General features: G+C 38.3%; 1 protein-coding gene across 1 annotated transcript; it reads right to left on the bottom strand.

Annotated features, from left to right (window-relative positions):
- Positions 1–213: 213 nt before the first annotated feature.
- LOC140740950 (cleavage and polyadenylation specificity factor subunit 5-like) lies at positions 214–20,206 on the bottom strand. The gene is made up of 7 exons (XM_073070593.1): positions 20,187–20,206; positions 19,417–19,617; positions 18,602–18,665; positions 17,061–17,150; positions 16,404–16,479; positions 6,415–6,529; positions 214–3,995 (listed from the first exon to the last, which is right to left on the bottom strand). Exons 1-7 carry the CDS (start codon positions 20,204–20,206, stop codon positions 3,974–3,976), a joined length of 588 nt encoding a protein of 195 aa, XP_072926694.1. The 3' UTR covers positions 214–3,973.
- Between the last annotated feature and the right edge of the window lie 334 nt (positions 20,207–20,540).

Below are 20,540 nucleotides of genomic sequence, written 5' to 3'. Positions count from 1 at the left end.
TACACACACATTGATAATAAAGTTACTTCGAACATTGAAGAGATTGGTAGTAACCCTATCGATAACTGGTGATTTAATGTCCAAAACAAGTGCAATTTAAAGTGCAAATTGAAAGTATGCCCTCACCCACTTATGCTGTCTTCTGGAAGTCTACAATACATTGGGCAAGCTCAGATTGTAATAACTTAAGTCATCTAAGAAAATAGCCATTAATTCAAACTTTATAAAAATAATTTTATTTTCATTTAATTGAAACTTTTCAAATTCATCCATGACTTGATGTCCATCATTTGCTGCGACTGGCATCTGCATTAATACAAAACAAGGAATTGCAAACCACTGCAACATGAGAGAAAGGCACCATTTCCTAAATTAACATAGGCTGTACTGAAGCAGCACAGAATTAGAAGGTGCAATCTGTACCTATAACTGAAATTTTGTCTTCCTCACAAGCTTCAAGTATATGCACAGGAAAACTTGACGAGCCATTAATAGATTTTAAAGGAGTTTCAAACCACAGGATGCTAGGAGCCACAATCACCAATATCTGATTTGGAGACCTGCTGCACCTGAGAACAGTTGTGTATTCTGACCAGGATTTACAGAATGCAGGGAGAAGGTGTAATGGATTCATGCAGGTAATTTCATACAGTTCTTCTTACACTAATGCATATTTATGGCTTAAACCTGTGCCAGCTCTCAGCAGTGCTATTTACTTCAGTTCACCAACACTTTCTCGGGATAATTTACAGCAGCCAACCAACAAACATTTTAAAGTGGAAGCACCTGGAGGAAATCACAGACACAGGGCACCAATTAGCAGTAGAGGTTACAGTTTACAGGGGAGATGAGGATTAAGATGTTATTGGAGCTAACAAAAAAGATACCCACGTTGGCCAGGGAGCGATGCAGTATTAGTCTTTTTTTCGTGCTGCTGAACGATATGGAGAAAAGAAAATCCACCACTCAACCTTGAGGACTACAATTTCCCTGGTATAACATTAGGTGGCCACAGTCAACCATTATGGGCAAACAAGCAGCAGTCTGTTATCTCTCCACATTAAAAGGTACTATCTAAAGTGTATGTATTGCTTCAATACATTCCCCTAAACAATCCTTTTGCATTTTGCTTAATTTAAGGGAGCAAAACAGTACATGCAGATGAAATGAGCAGTACAGGCAAACACCCAAGCCATCTGCAAAAATACATCATGCATAACATCTTACAAAGCTGAAATGATACCAAAATGAACAACACCACAATGTACAATCATAGAGGGATCAGGACTTAAATCTCCATTAACAAGGGTTTTTGAACATTTCTTCAAATGTAGGAACTAGTCGAGAGCACGTTTATTGATTTGGTCACGGTAGACCTTCTCAAAATTTCTACATCTGAAGACTATACTCCCATGTTGCAAAACAAATCGCTGAAAATAAGTAACATCATTTGGAATGCATCAAGCTCAGAAAGGAATGCTTCAAATTGTAGTAGAGTTGCCTGGCATTAGATATTTCCTCTCAAAATTTCCAAATTGGACTAAAACTGCATTTTGAATGAACCAAAATTTTGCCATTCAAAAGTTTGGGCACCCTTGGTCAAAATTTCTGTTACTGTGAATAGCTAAGCGAGTAAAAGATGACCCGATTTCCAAAAGGCATAAAGTTAAAAATGACATTTCTTTGATATTTTAAGTAAGAATACTTTTATTTCCATCTTTTACAGTTTCAAAATAACAAAAAAAGGAAAAGGGCCCGAAGCAAAAGTTTGGGCACCCTGCATGGTCACCCCCTTTGGCAAGTATCACAGCTTGTAATCACTTTCTGTAGCCAGCTAAGAGTCTTTCAATTCTTGTTTGGGGGATTTTCACCCATTCTTCCTTGCAAAAGGCTTCTAGTTCTGTGAGATTCTTGGGCTGCCTTGCATGCACTGCTCTTTTGAGGTCTCTCCACAGATTTTCGATGATGTTTAGGTCAGGGGACTGTGAGAGCCATGACAAAACCTTCAGCTTGCACCTCTTGAGGTAGTCCATTGTGGTTTTTGATCATTAGGATCATTATCCTGTTGTAGAAGCCATCTTTTTTTCATCTTCAGCGCATTTTTTTTATACAGACGGTATGATGTTTACTTCCAGAATTTGCTGGTTGAATTGAATTTGTTCTTCCCTCTATCAGTGAAATGTTTCCCGTGCCACTAGCTGCAACACAAGCCCAAAGCATGACTGATCCACCTCCGTGCTTAACAGTTGGAGAGGTGTTCTTTTCATGAAATTCTGCACCTTTTTTCTCCAAACATACCTTTGCTCATTGCAGCCAAAAAGTTCTGTTTTAACTTCATCAGTACACAGGACTTGTTTCCAAAATGCATCAGGCTTGTTTAGATGTTCCTTTGCAAACTTCTGACACTGAGTTTTGTGTTGAGGACGCAGGAAAGGTTTTCTTCTGATGACTCTTCCATGAAGGTCATATTCGTGCAGGCATCGCTGCACAGTTGAACAGTGCACACCACTCCAGAGTCTGCTAAATCTTCCTGAAGGTCTTTTGCAGTCAAGCAGAGGTTTTGATTTGCCTTTCTAGCAATCCTACAAGCAGTTCTCTCGGAAAGTTTTCTTGGTCTTCCAGACCTCAACCTGACCTCCACCGTTCCTGTTAACTGCCATTTCTTAATTACATTACAAGCTGAGGAAATGGCTACCTGAAAATGCTTTGCTATCTTCTTATAGCCTTCTCCTGCTTTGAGGGCATCATTTATTTTAATTTTCTGAGTGCTAGGCAGCTGCTTAGAGAACTCCATGGCTGCTGGTTGTTGGGACAAGGTTTGAGGAGTCAGGGTATTTATAAAGCTTTGAAATTTGCATCACCTGGTCTCTCCTAACAATGACTGAACAAGCCATAGCCCTAACAAGCTAATTAAGGTCTGAGACCTTGGTAAAAGTTATGAGAGCTCAAATCTCTTGGGGTGCCCAAACTTTTACATAGTGCTCCTTTCCTTTTTTTCCCCACTCTAAAATTGTACAAAACAAAAATAATACACTAATCTTGCTTAAAATGTTTCATCTTTAACTTTATGACTTTTGGAGATCAGTTCATCTTCTACTCACTTAACTCTTCACAGTAACAGGAATTTTGACCAGGGGTGCCCAAATTTTTATATGCCACTATATAAGGACAAACTAAGATCAGAGTCAGTAAAGAGCAAGTGAAATCCACATGCAAGTGACTTTTTTTTAAATCCTCTTAAGTAATAACCATAGCCGAATTCAGTTTGCCCCTTTTGTGATTAAGTATTCCCCACCCATCTGTAATTGGGATACATAATGATCGGACCTCCGAAGATCCACATATACCTGGAATTGCCAATTTGCTCAGATTTGATCATTCACATTCTGAATAAGCTCAGGTCATGCTCAGTCACTCAGAAGAATACATCTTAAAATGTATTATCCCAAATCTGGCCAATTACATAATAGCCTCCAAAAAAGGCAAATAGTGGAACTGGCATGAACAATGACAGGCCCACGATTTAAAAACTCATTTCTGCCATACAAACCAAACCAGAGGAAATCAAGTCAGTGTCCTTTTTAATTAATCTATATACTAAGTTTCTGTCTTATCCAATTACAAAATAAATGGCTGATACACAAAATACACAAACTACAGTTCATTAAAACCCTCAAAAAAGAGGTATTTGTCTATTTAATAAAGTAGAAAATGCAAACAATTACATAAGCAGACAATATTTCTAAAAAAAAAATTGCACCAATTAAAGCTTCTTGGCTTTATAGTTGGTGGAGAGTTGAACAAAATCCCACTTGAGTGTCAGCAGATGCAGGTCAGGTTCTGCAGATGTCACTGGATTTGGTTTGAAGAACTGATTTAGTCTCTGTCTGGGAAGCCACACTACTGGCTTAGATGTTCACAAAAAACTGGAGTCATATATCCATTAAGATTTTTGAACACGATTCCATAAACTTCAGTTATAAATAAAATTAAACCTAAAATGAAAAGGCAACAATCTTTAGTTACAATTAAAATTAGCTGGATCCATAGTAAAAATGCAAACCTGAAAGAAAAAATAAAGTTGCACTTTACAGAAGGAATATTTGGAACAATTTCAAACCATTACAAAACAACTGGTAGTGGTAGCAGGCCCCTCTGGCCAACTTCTAAAGCATCATCCTAGGCCAGTTCAAGTGGTGCAAAAACAAAAGTCCTTCCTTCAGCTTAACTGAGGCAGAGTTTGCTGAAAATGTCAGGATAATTTAACTATCAAATCTGGGTACAAGTAGAGGGTTATACAAACTAGGTATAACCTCAGAACAGAAGTACTATTTTTTAAATTTTAATCATAACTTAAAATGTCGAGGGAAACAAATGTGAACTGAAAAGTTCTTTTGCTGGTTTAATTGTCTTGCATCTGACAGTTGGGATGGAGGACTAAGCAACTAGTGAAAGTTGGGTCCATGCAATCCAAAAATAAGCAGACAGTTTAGGGGCGAAGGGCAACAATTCTTACTCTTGTTTTATCAAGCTCCTGCAGTTGTGTATTAACTAGCCCAGACTTGTAATTCCTTTGCGAATTGTTTATAACATTACCGTAAATTCCGGTGTATAAGCCGAGAATTTGGCCCTAAATTTTGGTCCTAAAGTAAGGGGGTCGGCTTATACAGAGGGTGCCAACTTTGGAAAAACGAATACACGGAAGACAGGCCGTATTTATTGGCTGTTTTTGAGTCAAATTTGTTCTACTGTCATCGCATGGATGATTTGTTTAAACTCACATCTAGTGGCTGGAGCACAGAGATCAAACCACCGGGGATGACTGCAATGTCCGTATTTTCAGCTTTCAATGCTGCTTTTGTCTCACCTGACAAGTGTGCTTTGAACAAGTAGCGACTTTTCCTTCTTGAAACTTTCGAGACGTCAACCCCACACCTCTTTAACCCACTTCAAGCAACCCGCTTCATCCATCCAGCAGCGTTCTTGAACGTAAACAACACCCCGTGGGAATTTTCTGAGTAATCTCTGTTTTTTTGTCTCAACACAAGATCACGTCTATTCATAAATCAGGTGCACCAACTTCGCGTAGCTTTGAAATTTTCACGGACCTCACGGTGTTTTTCAGCCCATTTCAACGCTTTTCTCTGGTAACAATGTATCCGGACGATCGCTGGTGATTCACCCACTCAAACTTTATCTTCCAGTTCTGGCCACTGGCATGTTTTCCCGCACTTTGCACATTTCATCTTTGGCATTTCCCTCAGTGTGTCCTCTGCCTTTCTCCACTCTCTCACTTGTTTCTCATTTACACTAAACTTCCTAGCAGCTGCAGAATTATTCGTTCCTTTAGCAAAATCAACAACCTTCAGCTTGAAACCAGCATCATATTGCATTCGTTTTAATCTTTTGTATATGGTGGTCACAAACTCAATACTGCGTAGATGTACTGATCCTGCCACCCCGTGTTATGTTTTAACAAGATTACGATGAGCGCTAAATGATTTCGCGGGAGTTACATTTCAGAAGATTCTTTACCATTGGAGACCTAATCCAAAATTTCCCTCCCTGATTTATTAAGAATTTGCCTGCAACGCTCTACAATGTGTAGGCCTGTTTTCTTAGCAGGTACTGGTTCCGGCAAAGCTGAGTGAGATCTTGTGATCTTTTCTGGTTAAATCAAAAACCTCTACAAAAGGGGTCGGCTTATACTCCGGAATATATGGTAATTTCTTTCACAGTGAACAGTAAACATGCAGTATACTTACTAGAAGATTAAACATTGAGATTTTCAACTTTTGTCTTCCTCTAACTGATTTGATAATTGGTGGATAAATTGTTTCTCTCCATCCTCTTAGTCATATAGTCAAAGAGTCAAAGTCATATAGCAATACAGCACAGATATAGGTCTTTCATCTAACAGAGTCCATGTCAACTATGGTACCCACCCAGCTATCACAATTTCCCATGTTTAGACCATATCCCTTTAAATTCTTTCAATCATTCAATTTCATTAAGATTCTGCTTTGTCTAATGCCTCTCTTTAAAAGTTTGCTCCAAAGAAAACAAAATATAGTCAGAGGGTTGAAGAAAACCCAACATTGGTGAGGCATGCAACAGAGACATACTGCAGCAAAGCCTAAATAATTGATGGGGAAAGGAAATTATTTTAACTTGGGCCCACTGATAATCAAAGTGACTAAGATATGAATAGTAAAAAGACACCATGCAAAACAAAGAACAAATCATTTTCTTGGGTGGTTAGGATAGCTCCTCTAAAATTAGGGACTGCATTTTGTTTCTAATATAAAACTAGTGGAGAAAAACATGACAAAAAAGTAGCCAACTCCAACCTAGATGCATTACAATCATTTTAAATAGAATTACTTAAAAGATATTAAAGGATTAATTTGATACCTGCTCAAAAGTTGGGGAAGGCTGGAGATGATGGGTCCATAACCAGGAGCATTGTCATAAAGCTCAAATAATGGTGCAGCAACCAGTTTGTAGTTCTTCGGAACTGCAAAAAGAGCTGAAGAACAGAGGCCATCAGAGATCACCAGAACCACTAAACTTTTTTTTAAACTCTAATTTATGTTTTCTCATAAAATAGCTTTTCTTTGATTGCTAATTATACAGACGCTATGTGCCTGCAATGTTGTTGCAAGTAAGTTTTTCCATTGTACCCAAGCACGACAATAAAATTAGTGTCTGTGTGTCCCTATTACAATGGACACTTTGGCCAAACTTCAACTTTAAAGGTTTGCAATGAAGTATTAATCTCAATACAAGTGCTGTTAGCATTGCATTTTAAACAATGTGGACAGCCTCTCTCCAGAAAATGAGAAATATTAAAAGCACTCAGGCCAGTCAGTATCTGTGGGAAATTAATCTTTCAGGTCCAGGACTTCCTTCTTCACAGATTGTGTCAGATCTGCTGCATATTGAGGATTTCAGTTTTTATTCCATTTTGATTTTTTTCAGGTTACCGTAGATTCCGGATTTTAAGCCGCTACTTTTTTCCCACATTTTGATTAGCTTTGAACACTGCGGCCTTTACTACGGTGCGGCTAATGCATGATTTTTTTTCATGCCGCCAAAAACATTTTGCCTCGTAACAGTAGACCAATAAAATTGATGAGTAGTTCACAGAGGTCCAATGAAATTGTACGATAAATCAAGCGCACTTTCACAATTAAATTATTGTAAATCAGTCATTTGTACTCACCCTCATCAACATGGAAAACACTCGAAGAAAAGCATTGTGCTGTCTTTATGGCAGTTATTTAGTTTATAATATTTTCGCTTAGTAATTCATTTGTTAGTATGTTTTCTGTACTACATCCCGGGATGCTATGACGTCACACCCGGTTTCGCTGCGTCTTGTGGGAAATACCGGTTTGCGATAAACGGGAAGGTGGGGGGGAGCGGCGAAGCCAAAACACTGCTTTTAAGTTAAAGGCGATCAATAACTTTTCCTGGTAGGCTGCAGTATATATATTTTTACCAGTCGCTAGGAGATATTGGAATATATATGCAACGTAATTTGTGTGTTACCGATACGTATGTATATTTAAAAGTAGCCGTATTACAGGCACGGTTCGAAAAAAAGCATTTGCAATATGTATTTGTTTGTTACCATATGGATTTAATTAAAAGTTAAAAAATCCTCACGTGTAATATCTTTCTGTGTAAATATCTCATATTACAACGTGGGACACCTGCGGCCTAAAATCCGGTGCGGCCTGTACAAGTACAAAATTGATTTTCTTTCTAAAATTAGAGCCAGCGGCTTTTAATCAGGTGCGCTCTGTAGTGCGAAATCTATGGTAATTACCACTGGTTATGAAAGACTGCTGGTCCTATCATATACTACAATTCTAATGCCCACATCACACCAAGAACCTGCAAATGATAAAGTCAAAACTATCTTTAATAATAAAGATAGTTTGTTTTAAGAATTCCACCAAATAAATTTAATAACCAAATACACACGACTCATTAACTTCACAAAAACAATTAGTTTAAACAACAACCTTGGGAAAAGGAAGGAAAAAAAAATTATGATTCTCTTGGCTCAATGATCATCACCCAGCAAGTAACGTGGTGCAATTTGAACAAGTGCATTTGGATGCACAGCACAAAACGCAAATGACACTAAAAAAATAATCAGCTCCAAAAATATTTTACAAGATTAAAATCAAGGCAGGGTACATGCACATTCTGCCGAATTATTTCAGCTACATCATTTCTGAGACAAAAGGAACTTACGGGAACTAATTATAAAATGGTTACAGTAAAGGCAACTGTTATTTGGCCTTTCGAAATTCAAACCAGCTTCATGTAATTCATGTAGACACACTTCCTTATCTTTGTCCCATCGTCCGCAAATTCTTCAGCTGCCTGTTGCACAATAATATCTACCTACGTCAATTACTATGATGGTCGATTCCAAATCTCAACCACATGCTCAAGGTTTGCTTCATGTCACTTTTGGATCCAATACTGATTAACTTCATTCCAGCTTCCTTGGCTCAACTTTCCATCAATGGAATAAATTTGTCTCTAAACCCTTCATGATCTTAAATATCTCCATCAGATCCCTTTTCAATCTCCTGCACTTGAAGAACAATCCCAGCTTTTACAGTCCATCTGTGATTAAAAAGTCCCAATCTTTGCACTTATTTAGTAAATTCCTTCCATATCTTCCAAAGTTTTTACAACTTTGCTGTAGTGTAAAAGCAAAAACTAGACAATACTTTGGTTATGACTAAACCAAGAACCCCCCCACCCCCAACTCTTGTCAGATTAGCCTATTTTATACAAACATTGAATGTACATGAATCTACTGAAAAATGCCACTGAAGTGATCCAAAATCAATTATACACTTTAATTTGAATTTGCTCTTCAACCAAAATGCAAATCTACTTACCCCCCCACACACCAGTTGTCGCTACACCATTGAAATACTGACATCTTCCTCACAGATTACAAATACCTCCAATGTTTTTTGTCACCTGCAAATTTGGAAATCTGCTCAAGTGACTTAACTCTACAAGTCTAATATTAATTGGCGTGCAATGCCATTTATCACTTTACCCCAGCCAATTACTCTATTTCCTATTCCAAAGCATTCTCACCATGCCAATACATTCCTTGTTATACCACACCCTTTAATATCTTGGTGACAAGGTTTTGGCATCTACCTCAAACTCTTTTTGAAGTCCATTTCTACCACAAATACATTTCCCTCAACTTGTTAGCCAAGATCAGCATTGTGTTTAGCAAACACATTCTTGATTTATTCCAAAAGAAAAACATACACCTATCTAAGACTGTCTTCTGAACTTTCTCCACTGGAAAGTATACCAACTCCTCCACAGTTATAGGCTTTAGCCATAATCTTCATACTTGTGTAGTTTTCTAGTCAAGTTCCACCCAGAAAACACAAATAACTGGGCAAGATCAGCTGTGAAAGATCAAGCAAGGGCATCTGCAACGTCTTTCCTCACTTCCTTAAGCAACTTAAAGACAACTCTGTTTGAGCCTTATACTTTACTCAGCAAGTACCTCTCAATTTTCAGCCCACTCAGAATCCTAACTATACCCTCCTTTGCCCAGTCTCAAGCAGCAAATGCTGCTTCAGGAAAGCCCATGCAGATACTCTTACTGCCTCAATCAAGTCCAAAACCTCTATGAACACACCTGACTCTGATCAGCACTACATTCTATCTTACAACCTATTTTCTATTAATGGACCCTTGAATATTTTTGTACTCCCTTTTATTTGTTACTAGTTCTTTTTTCCTCCATGCTGCCTTTGACTCTCATTCCACTTTCTCCCTGAACTTTGTAATGAATCTGGTACATCCTCATTAACAACCCATTATGTGCCATACAATTCTGCTCCATTTGTTATCTAAAGAATTACCGTAGATTCCGGACTACAGAGCGCACCTGATTAAAAGCTGCTGGCTCTAATTTTAGAAATAAAATCAATTTTTTACTTGTAAAGGCCGCACCGGATTTTAGGCCGCACCGGATTTTCGGCCGCAGGTGTCCCACGTTGTAATATGAGATATTTACACAGAAAGATATTACACATGAGGATTTTTTAACTTTTAATTAAATCCATATGGTAACAAAAACAAATACATATTGCAAATGCTTTTTTTCGAACCGTGCCCGTAACGCGGCTACTTTTAAATATACGTTGCGTATACTTCTTTACTGAACAACATTCCAATATCTCCTAACGACTGGTAAAAAATATATATACTGCAGCCTACCAGGAAAAGTTATTGATCGCCTTTAACTTAAAAGCAGCGTTTTGGCTCCGCTCGCGTAATGCCGCTCCCCCCCGCCGTCCTGCTTATCGCAAACCGGCGTTTTCCCACAAGACGCGGCGAAACCGGGTGTGACGTCATAGCATCCCGCGATGTAGTACAGAAAACAAATATAGTTAAAACTCTTCTAACTTTAACTAGAAAATGAATTACTAAGCGAAAATATTATAAACTAAATAACTGCCATAAGGCAGCACAATGCTTCGAGTGTTTTCCATGTTGATGAGGGTGAGTACAAATGACTGATTTACAATAATTTAATTGTGAAAGTGCGCTTGATTTATCATACAATTTCATTGGACCTCTGTGAACTACTCATCAATTTTATTGGTCTACTGTTACGAGGCAAAATGTTTACGAGGCGGCATGAAAAAAAATAATGCATTAGCCGCTCCGTATTAAAGGCCGCAAAGTTCAAAGCTGTTCAAAATGTGGGAAAAAAGTAGCGGCTTAAAATCCGGAATCTACGGTAGGTAGGGAGATTATAACTTGGTTCCTTCATGTGAACATACCTTGATCGTAGTCCAAACACTGGTAGCACTGATGGGCAACCAGAAGAGCTGCGACCTCACATCTCCAGATACCTGGGTTCAATCCTGAACTCCAATGCCATTTGTGTAATTTGCACATTCTTTGACAATATGGGTCCTTCCCCCTCCCTAGTGTTATGGTTCCATCGCACATCCAAAAAAAAAAAGGTTTAGGTTGGTGGGTTACCAAGTAATTCCCTCTAGTGCGTACTGACTGGCCAAATTTGGGGAAGTGGGAAAAAAGGAGAATGTGGAGAAAGCAAAATGGGTTTACTTTAATTTGGCGATGGATGATTGGCACAGACTCTGCAGGCAAGGTGGAATATATTGCTGACCATCTCGCCTTAGACCTGTGATTGTTTAATGATAGCTTTGTTAACCAAGTTTTGATCCCAATTAACCTGGGCCAGACTATTTTCCTTTCTACAGTTTCTATTTTTTTTTATATACAATCTTGGAGTGGCCTACAAATCTTTTCCAAAGCTATCACTGCTGTTGTCACTTACTAGATATTCCTGCACTTGCAGAAGGGAAGGTACACACACAGTTGCAAGAAAAAGTTTGTGAACCCTTTGCAGTTACCTGGTTTTCTGCATTAATTACTCAAAATGTGATCTGATTTTCATCTAAGTCACAATAATAGACAATCTTCCTAAACTAATAACACAAACAACTTTACTTTTTATATCTTTATTGAACACATTGTTTAATCATTCACAGTCCAGACTAAAAACTATATGAACCCTTGAATTTAATAGCTGATAGAACCTCTTCATTAGTAATAACCTCCCCCAAACATTTCCTGTAGATGATGATCAGACTTGCACAATGACAAGGGAGAACTTTAGACCACTTATCTATATAAAGCTGCTTTAGCTCATCAATATTTCAAGGATACCTTGCATGAACAGGTCATGCCACAGCATCTCAAACAGGTTAAGGTCTGGACTCTGACTTGGCCATTCCAAAACATGAATTTTCTTCTTTGTAAACCATTCTGATGTTGATTTATTCATATTTTGGATAATTGTCTTGTTGCATCATCCAATTTCTATTAAGCTTCAGGTGACAGATCGCTACCCTGACATTCACCTGTAAAATGTCTTGATACAATTTTGAATTCATTGTTCCCTCAACAACTGCAAGCTGTTCAGCCCGAGGCACAGAAGCAGACCCAAACCATGATACTCCTTCCACCATGCTTCACAATTGGGATGAGGTTTTGGTGTCGGAGCAGTGCCCTTTTTCCTCCAAATATAGTGATGTGTATTTCTGTATAAGATCAACTTTTGTTTCAGCTGTCCACTGACTATTGTTCCAGAAGCATTGTGGAAAAACCAGTTGATCTCTTGCAAACTAGAGATGTGCATCAATATATTTTTTTTGGAGATCAGTGGTTTCCTTCCATGAACAGTGTTGTTCAGTGTTTTTCTTAGTGGACACATGAACAGAGACTATAGTACGCTCTAAAGATTTCTGCAGGTCTTTTGCTGTTACCCTTGGGTTCTTTATCACAAGATCCCAATACAAAGGAGCAGAAGTAGGCCATTCGACCCATTGAGTCTGCTCCCCCACTCCACCATGAGCTAAACTATTCTCCCATCTAGTTCCAATTTCCGGCTTTTTCCCCATAACCCTTGATACCCTGATTAATTAGATACCTATCAATCTCCTCCTTAAACACCCTCAATGATTGGGCCTCCAACAGCTGTATGTAGCAATGAATTCCATAAATCCACGACCCTCTGGCTAAAAAAAATTCTCCTCATCTGTTTTAAATGGGTTCCGTCTAATTCTAAGACTGTGACCTCTTGCCCTGGACTCACCCACCAAGGGAAACAACCTTTCCACATCTACTCTGTCCAACCCTTTCAACATTCAAAATGTTTCTATTAGATCCCCTCTCATTCTTCTATACTCTGATGAATACAATACAAAAGTCAACAAACGCTCCTCATATGTTAGTCCCTGCATTCCAGGAATCATCCTAGTGAATCTTCTCTGAACTCTCTCCAACATCAGCACATCCTTTCTAAGATAGGGGGCCCAAAACTGCACATAGTATTCCAAATGGGTCTCACCAGTGCCCCATAGAGCATCATCAACACCTCCTTACTCTTATACACTATTCCTCTTGAAATGAATGCCAACATAGCATTCGCTTTCCTTACTGCCAATCCAACCTGGTGGTTAACCTTTAGGGTATCCTGCACTAGGGCCCCCAAATCCCTTTGCACTTCAGATTTTTGAACTTTCTCCCCATCTAAATAATAACCTGCCTGATTGTTTCTTCTTCCAAAATGTACAACCGTACATTTCTCAACATTGTATCTCATGTCATTTCTTTGCCCACTCTCCTAAACTAACCAAGTCTCTCTGCAACCTTTCCGTTTCCTCAACACTTCCTGCTCCTCCACCTATCTTGGTGTCATCCGCAAACTTAGCCACAAAACCATTTAATCCATTATCTAAATCATCGATGTACAGTGTAAAAGGTGTCACTCTTTTACTCTTCATATATTAAAAAAACTTTTAGTGTGCTTTTTTATGTTAATTGCCAATTTCCTTTCATAATTCATCTTTTCTTTCCTAATGACTCTTAGTTTCCTTCTGTAAATTTTTAAAATTCATCCAGTCCTCAGTTTTCCCACTAATTTTTGCTTTTATTTTAGCCTTAACTTCTCTCATTAGCCACATTTGTGTCATTTTTCCTTTTATGATTTTCTTTTTTCTTGGAATATATTTTTCCAGCGCTCTCCTTGTTTCTTGTAGGAATTTCATCCAATTCTGCTCTACTGTCCCTCCATTTAGCTTACTTTTCCAAACAACTTGAGCCAGTTCCTCTCTCATACCACTGTAATTTCCTTTGTTCCACTGAAATATTGATACACCTGATACCAGCTTCTCCTTTTCAAATTTGAAACTGAACTCGATCATATTATGATCACTACTTCCAAGGGGTTCCATTACCTCTAGCTCACCTCCTTCAGTATTGCACGTTGTGCTCTTGGTGTGATCTTTGCAGGATGTCCAACCCCAAGGACAGAAGCGACAATACTGGATTTCTTCCATTTGTAGACAAATTCTCTTACTGCGGACTGATGAACACTCGGGTCTTTAGAAATGTTTTTGTAGCTTTTTCAGCTTCATGCATCTCTACAATTCTTCTTCTAAGGTCCTCTGAAAGTCGCTTTATTGAAGCATGGTGCATATAAACAGATCTTTCGTAAAAACAGGCTCTGTCAGTAACCAAACTGTGTGCCTTTTTTTTTTAAAACTAGGCAGGGCACACCTCCAATCTCATCTCATTGATTGGAACATCTGACTCCAAATAGCTTTTGTAGATGGCATTACCCCAGAAGTTCACATACTTTTTTTGAACCTAGACTGAGATTGCTTAAATGGTGTACTCAGTATTAACAAGTAGTAATTGTTTGTGTGTTATTAGTTTAGGCAAATTGTGTTTGTCTATTATGACTTGGATGAAGATCAGACCATATTTTATGAGTAATTAATGCAGAAAACCAGGTAATTGCAAAGGATTCACAAATTTTTTCTTGCAACTGCACATGAATAATTTTAGGATCAGACTTAGCCATGATGGCCTACAAAAATAAATCATCTTCAGCCGTTCCTATCAGGATTCACAATAGCAAAGACTTCAAAAATATTTTTAATTAGTTTTTCAAAAATTAACATTGACAAATAATTAGATTTCCAGCAATGCACTGCTCTTGTCAAAAAAGTTCACCAAGCAAATAAACAACTTTATAAACAACGTCAAACCCCAAAGAATCAGTGACATTACAATTAAATATCCAAGTACTGTACAAGAAGCATCACAGAATCTGTGGCCATGAAGTTGTCGACATTAAGTGAGAAACCGCTCTTGCTAGATTCATGCCAAAAACAAATGAATACCAAGTGTTTGGAGGTCACAACTTTAGCTCAAAGAGTCTAAGGAAAGGTTGTTGGGCTGAATGCCCTATAGCTTTATAATTACTCTCCAGTAGAATAGTTTGATTATTACAGTCATCAATAGCAACATTCTGATAATACTCAAGTACAGGCTGACAAGTCTTGATACCATAACAATGATCACATTTAACAAGGTCCAACAACAGCTTGGCATGATCTATCCAACACCAGATCCCACAATCACAATCTTCAAGACTGGATACTTATTGGCCACTGGGTAATCTGTGCCAAGTGACTCACACCTTTGTATAACCAACAAGACAAGGTGCAGAATTTAATGTAGTGTATTGAATAAATGTAGTTGCATCAAAACCAGCTGGTTCAAAGACATCCAGGACAAAACCCTGAATGTTCATGCCATAAATCAGTACATGGTGACTGCAATATACATCATTTGTAAAATACACTTCAGCAACTTTCTTTATCAACAATACCTCCCAAACCTGCAGCTGCCACCCAGCACAACATCAAGTGCATGGAAATACCAGGTATGCAAATCCTGATTTATAGCTGCACCAACTTTTGGGATGACTCAATCATCTAAACCAGTGGCTTCCCTACAAACATTTGCTGCATAAGGCAGCTCCATGTTGACGCGTGGCCGAGCGGTTAAGGCGTTTGTCAAGTTATCTGAAGGTCGCTAGTTCGAGCCTTGGCTGAAGCTGCGTGTGTCCTTGAGCGAGGCACTTAACCACACATTGCTCTGCAATGACACCGGTGCCAAGCTGTATGGGTCCTAATGCCCTTCCCTTGGACAACATTGGTGATGTGGAGAAGGGAGATTTGCAGCTTGGGCAATTGCCAGTCTTCCATAAAGAAAACCTTGCCCAGGCTTGCACCCTGGAAACTTTCCAAGGTGCAAATCCATGGTCTATCGAGACTAACAGAGGCCTACACAAGGCAGCTCCAGTAATGTAACAGAATCTAACTGAACTTGCCAGCAACATCCAAATTCAATGATAAAATAAAAGTAGAAATAAATAATGCACCAACTTCCATGCAGAAGATTGTTTGATGACGGTGATGGGGCAGTGAGAGGTAAATGCAACAGCCAGAAACTATTGTGGTGCAAGTCTTCAGTGACTGCCAACATATGCCTTGGTCACAAATAGAGGTGAAATCCAAGCAAATGAGGCAGCATGGCATTAGAGCTGCTTTTCATAAAGGTCACTGTTAACCATATATGTGCTTACTAAATGAATACAAAATGTTCAGAAGAGAATTTGGAGCAACAATTTTCTGGAGGAAACCAGTGGGTTGACAATTCCTTTCCACCCAGAGATGCTGGTAAAACTGTTGAGTTCCTGCAGAAAATTGTTTGTTGATTTGATGTCATTACCCTTAACTTCAGGGATTGATAACTAATTAAATACTCCAGCAATAGGAAAATACATAAAGCATTTATCCAACTGATGTTGATTGAATCTTGCATGATAAATTAGCTATTGTGTTCACTAAAGAGCTTAAGAAATGCAGAAAGTTTTATTGTTCAACATTTTTAGACCACAGGATGTAAATGTCATATTTACACAACTGTTCTCCACTTCATACCTTTTTCTTGAAGCTGTACTAAGAATAGCTTCTTATGCTCCTTGGGCTTAGTGATATGAGCTGGAATGTAGGGATACTGGAAGGAAAACAACATTTATATAACAAGGATATTTTCATAGGCACTTAGATGTAATACATATTTATTGCACAGCATGACACATGAAAACTCAGTAGATGAAAACATTCCAAATACCAAACCAAAACTCAAAAGCACAGTCGATGTACTAATCAAGACTTCAGACTCATTAATTCCGAACAATACTGATACTTTCTTTTATTGGAGCTGGCAGAAATCACACAATTTCTTCCAGGAATTACTTTGGCTCTACAGCTATGACATGATAATGTATAAAAATCTACAAAGAGCAAGATTAAATAGCTACAATCATTCCTGTCAGGCAAATTTCATTCCTCAGGGTACATTTTATAACTGCAGGCAATTACAAACTTTAGAAGTCTTGGTCTTACACCATTTTAGAACAATGAATTATGAAGAGGTTGGATGGTAGAGGACATTTTACTGCCTGGAGCATAGACCAATGAGAGATGACCTTAGAGGCTGAAAATTATTAGGGATCTCGCAGTGGCAAAAAGGAAACTATTTCATACTGATTTATGAAACATGCTAGTAGATTCAATGAAGTTAACACAATATACCTGAGGGGGCTCAAAATTTGGCCTCCACCAGTTTCCAATGCAGTCATCAATTACCCAGTCTTGCTGCACACCATCCTGACGGCCCAGAATCTGTTTTAAAAAGAATTTGTAGTTGAATACAAGTTTCTGCTCCATCAAAAAAAACATAACACACTTGTTTTTGAGAGTAAAGACATCAGTTCCGAGTTATCTGAAGGATTCTGGTTTTACACTGGTTGTTACTCCTGTTACGTACCCTTGTCACGTGACTGGGGTTGAAGTTATACTGGACTTGAGGTAATGGTCTTGTGATGGTGGAGTGACGTCATTTTCCCGCCAGTAGAGGTCATGTGACAGGTTTTTTTTTTAAACAGGTTATAAAAGGAAGAACCCACCCTGTGGGGTGGGGCAGTTCGTGGCTGGATTTGCCATGTTGACTTCATGCCACTGCGTGATTTAATGTGATGACGCAGTTTAGTTGAAAGATGAAGTTTTATCTAATGCCTAAAGTTTAAAAGGTCATTGCCAGCAGTTTCTTACAATACTGCTAGTGGAGAGTGAAGATAAAAGTTTAGGAAGTTAAAGATCGAGGAGAATCAAATTTCGACGGTGGAATGGTTTCGACCTTGTGTGATCCTCATTCGGAAGGATTTCGTTGACTGTTCTCGTGTTAATCTCTGCTGGGATAGCAGGAGATTGAGGACAGAGTGTGGAAGGAAAGGTCAGTGCCTTTAAACCGTTACGTTTCATAAAATTCTACGTGGGAAGAGTTCGACGTCAGGGATCGAAGGACAACGACGTGGAAGAGAATTTAAATCGCCTTAAAAAGTCTCTCCTTTTAAATGGACTGTGAGCATTTTGAACTTTCGGCATATCGCTTTAAGAACTGTTTTTGCTGCATCGCTTTAAGAACTGTTTAAGCTGCCGCACAGCAGCTGATTTCCGGTTACGTTAGTGTTTGTTTACTTTTGGGGGGTTTGTTTTCAGTGTTTAATAAATGTGTTATTTGTTATAAAAACCCTTGCCTAACTCATATATATTTATTGTTGCCTGAATACGTAACACTCCAAACAATTTAAGTGAAAACAACTTAATTCAAATTTCCATTATATTCTTCTTCTAATTCAATTCAAGAATTTATACAAATGAACTATCCCTTTTAAATAGAGCAATACATGTCTTTATTGGCAGACACCTTTGCAGCTTATATGAAACAGTATGGAGATCAATGCAAATGGTATGGAACACTAAACACAAATCTTTTTTGAGAGTTAAATAAATCAGGCAAAATTACCAAGATTAGGTGAAAGAGTCAAGAAACAGGATTGTTCTTTAGGAGATGTAATGTTGAATCATTTACTAAATGTCTGAGTTCTACTCTTCTACGATTCCATAGGCTTCATGTACCCATTGGCTAATTGACATGATCTACAAAAATCAAACCAAATCAAGCCTATTATTCCAAACCTAATCTCAAAAATGTACAAAATGCAAGTGTTCTGAATCCAACAAGCTGATCCTTTAGCAAGCTTGAAGAATTCTCATACAAATAGATTACATACCTCCGTCATGAGACGCTTCAAGCCCTCTACTTCATCTTCCCCAGGATTTAGCTCTCCACCGGGTCTAAACAAATAAAGCAAAAAACAGTTACGGTGCAATGTGCTCAGGTTCACCAGAATCTCAGCAGATATTACCCAATTTGCTGCTGGACTGTCACTTTGTAGTTCAGAATCAGCAACTTTAACTCATTAGGCATGGAAAAAGATTTAAAAACTCTCAATTAACCACCTACTGCTGGAGATACTGTGCACATTAAGGTACACAGTTTAGGATTCTGCTGTGGGGCATACTGCACAGAAATAGCTCACTTGTGACACTGCAAGTTAGGCATACATTAGATACATCTGTTAACAGAACTGAAGTAGAAATTAATTGCTCTAGGGCAGGAAACTGACCAAGAGTGAAAAAGCAGCTTAGCAAAGAACTGTCCCTTACTGCATTGAAATAATCCAGAGACTTTAGGTTGGTCAATTCTTGGCTATACAGCACATTGTCTATCGCATAGGGTATCTGCATCTTCTTAATAGGCATTGAATTCAAGCAGCTAACAATCAAAAGAAAGGTATTTCACTAACCCCAATTCATGAAATACAGGTTTGTTCTTCCCACTGAATTCTGAATTATTTATTCTGAATTAAAATTCAGTTTTTACCATTCCCCAGAAATTGAGTGAAAAATGAAAATACAGCTTAACTATGATGTGTTAATTGTCAGTGGAGCACACTGCTCAACCATAACTCTACCAAGTGCACTTGTGAAACTTTGCTTAAGGGTTTAATGATTCATATTCTAACTCACAGGCTAATGCACTCACAATTTAAAGAACGTTGTCCCGAGTTGCAGTAATAACACATGAGGTAACCTGTGCTCATGCACAATCAGGACACCCTCCACTGTACGCCTCATGCCGATCTTCTCAAACTCCTCCCGCATGCGCTGAAATCGGGCAGCAACAGAGCAATCTTTTTCATACAAGGGCTCCTTTGTACCAAAGGTGTAGTTGGTCAATGGATATCTGAAGAAATAATTTCCATGACAGATTTATACTTAGTAGAATTTTCAAGACAGGAATAAAGTCAATTCTAGTATATACTCATTGGTCAAGACTAAAATCAAAAAAAGGTGATAAAAAGGTTGTGTCAATCAGCAAATAACCATTTAAAACCTAGTTTAGGAACAGGAAGTAAAAGCATAACCCATTGAAAAGCATAGGACTCAGATATTAAATTTATCAAAGGAGAAAAACTTTGACAAACATCTTGATATCAAAAATGATTAAGTCATTGCTTCATCATCCCCTTGACATTTTTGAATCTCAAAACCAGTGAAAAATTAAAAAACCTGATCTTTATTTCATCATTACTCAAGACAGGAGAATATTATAACTAGATGCAAGAAAATGCAAAACCTATATAGGATCACAGAGTAAAGATTAAGATTTTGTTCTATGAATGTACTGTGGGGAGCATTCTGACTGGTTGCATCACATCCTAGCATGAAGGCTCTAAGTACACAAGACTGCCAGCCAGCTTCATCATAGAAGCAATCCTTCATACCATCTGGGACATCCTCAAGAGGCTGTACCTCAAGAAGAAAGCATCCATCACTGAGGACCCTCACCATCTTGGACATGCCCTCTACTCATTCCTACCGCTGGTGATCTGAAATATGCATCTCAGAAACAAATCATACTGTTCTGATTTTACTCAAAGTGCATCCTTCCACGCATTTCAGGAACAATGCTAAAGATTTTAAAGGATGTACAGTATATTAGCTCCAGGGTTTGAGCACTTACGTAGACCGAAAACAAGGCTATTCTCAGATGAAGGGGAAAGATGGGAAGATTTTATGAAGGCAATAAAACCATGGTTGGTTTTAGAACAAATACAGAAAATGTTCAGTGACAAGCAGGGAAGACAATCCGAGAAAACAATAATA

The sequence above is a fragment of the Hemitrygon akajei genome, chromosome 17 (genome assembly GCF_048418815.1).
Source record: "Hemitrygon akajei chromosome 17, sHemAka1.3, whole genome shotgun sequence".
NCBI classification, from domain to species: Eukaryota; Metazoa; Chordata; class Chondrichthyes; order Myliobatiformes; family Dasyatidae; genus Hemitrygon; species Hemitrygon akajei.
The sequence above is the reverse complement of the archived record's forward strand: the minus strand, read 5'-3'. Positions and strand labels throughout refer to the sequence as shown.

Bases quoted from the DNA above. Each gene is read 5' to 3' on its own strand.
- LOC140740950 (XM_073070593.1), bottom strand. From the start codon at position 20,206: ATGGATGCTTTCTTCTTGAG. The intron at 19,618-20,186 runs GTACAGCCTCTT...TTATTTCTTCAG, and splicing joins ATGGATGCTTTCTTCTTGAG to ATATCCATTGACCAACTACA. The intron at 18,666-19,416 runs GTGAGTGCATTA...TTATTTGTTTAG, and splicing joins GGGACAACGTTCTTTAAATT to ACCCGGTGGAGAGCTAAATC.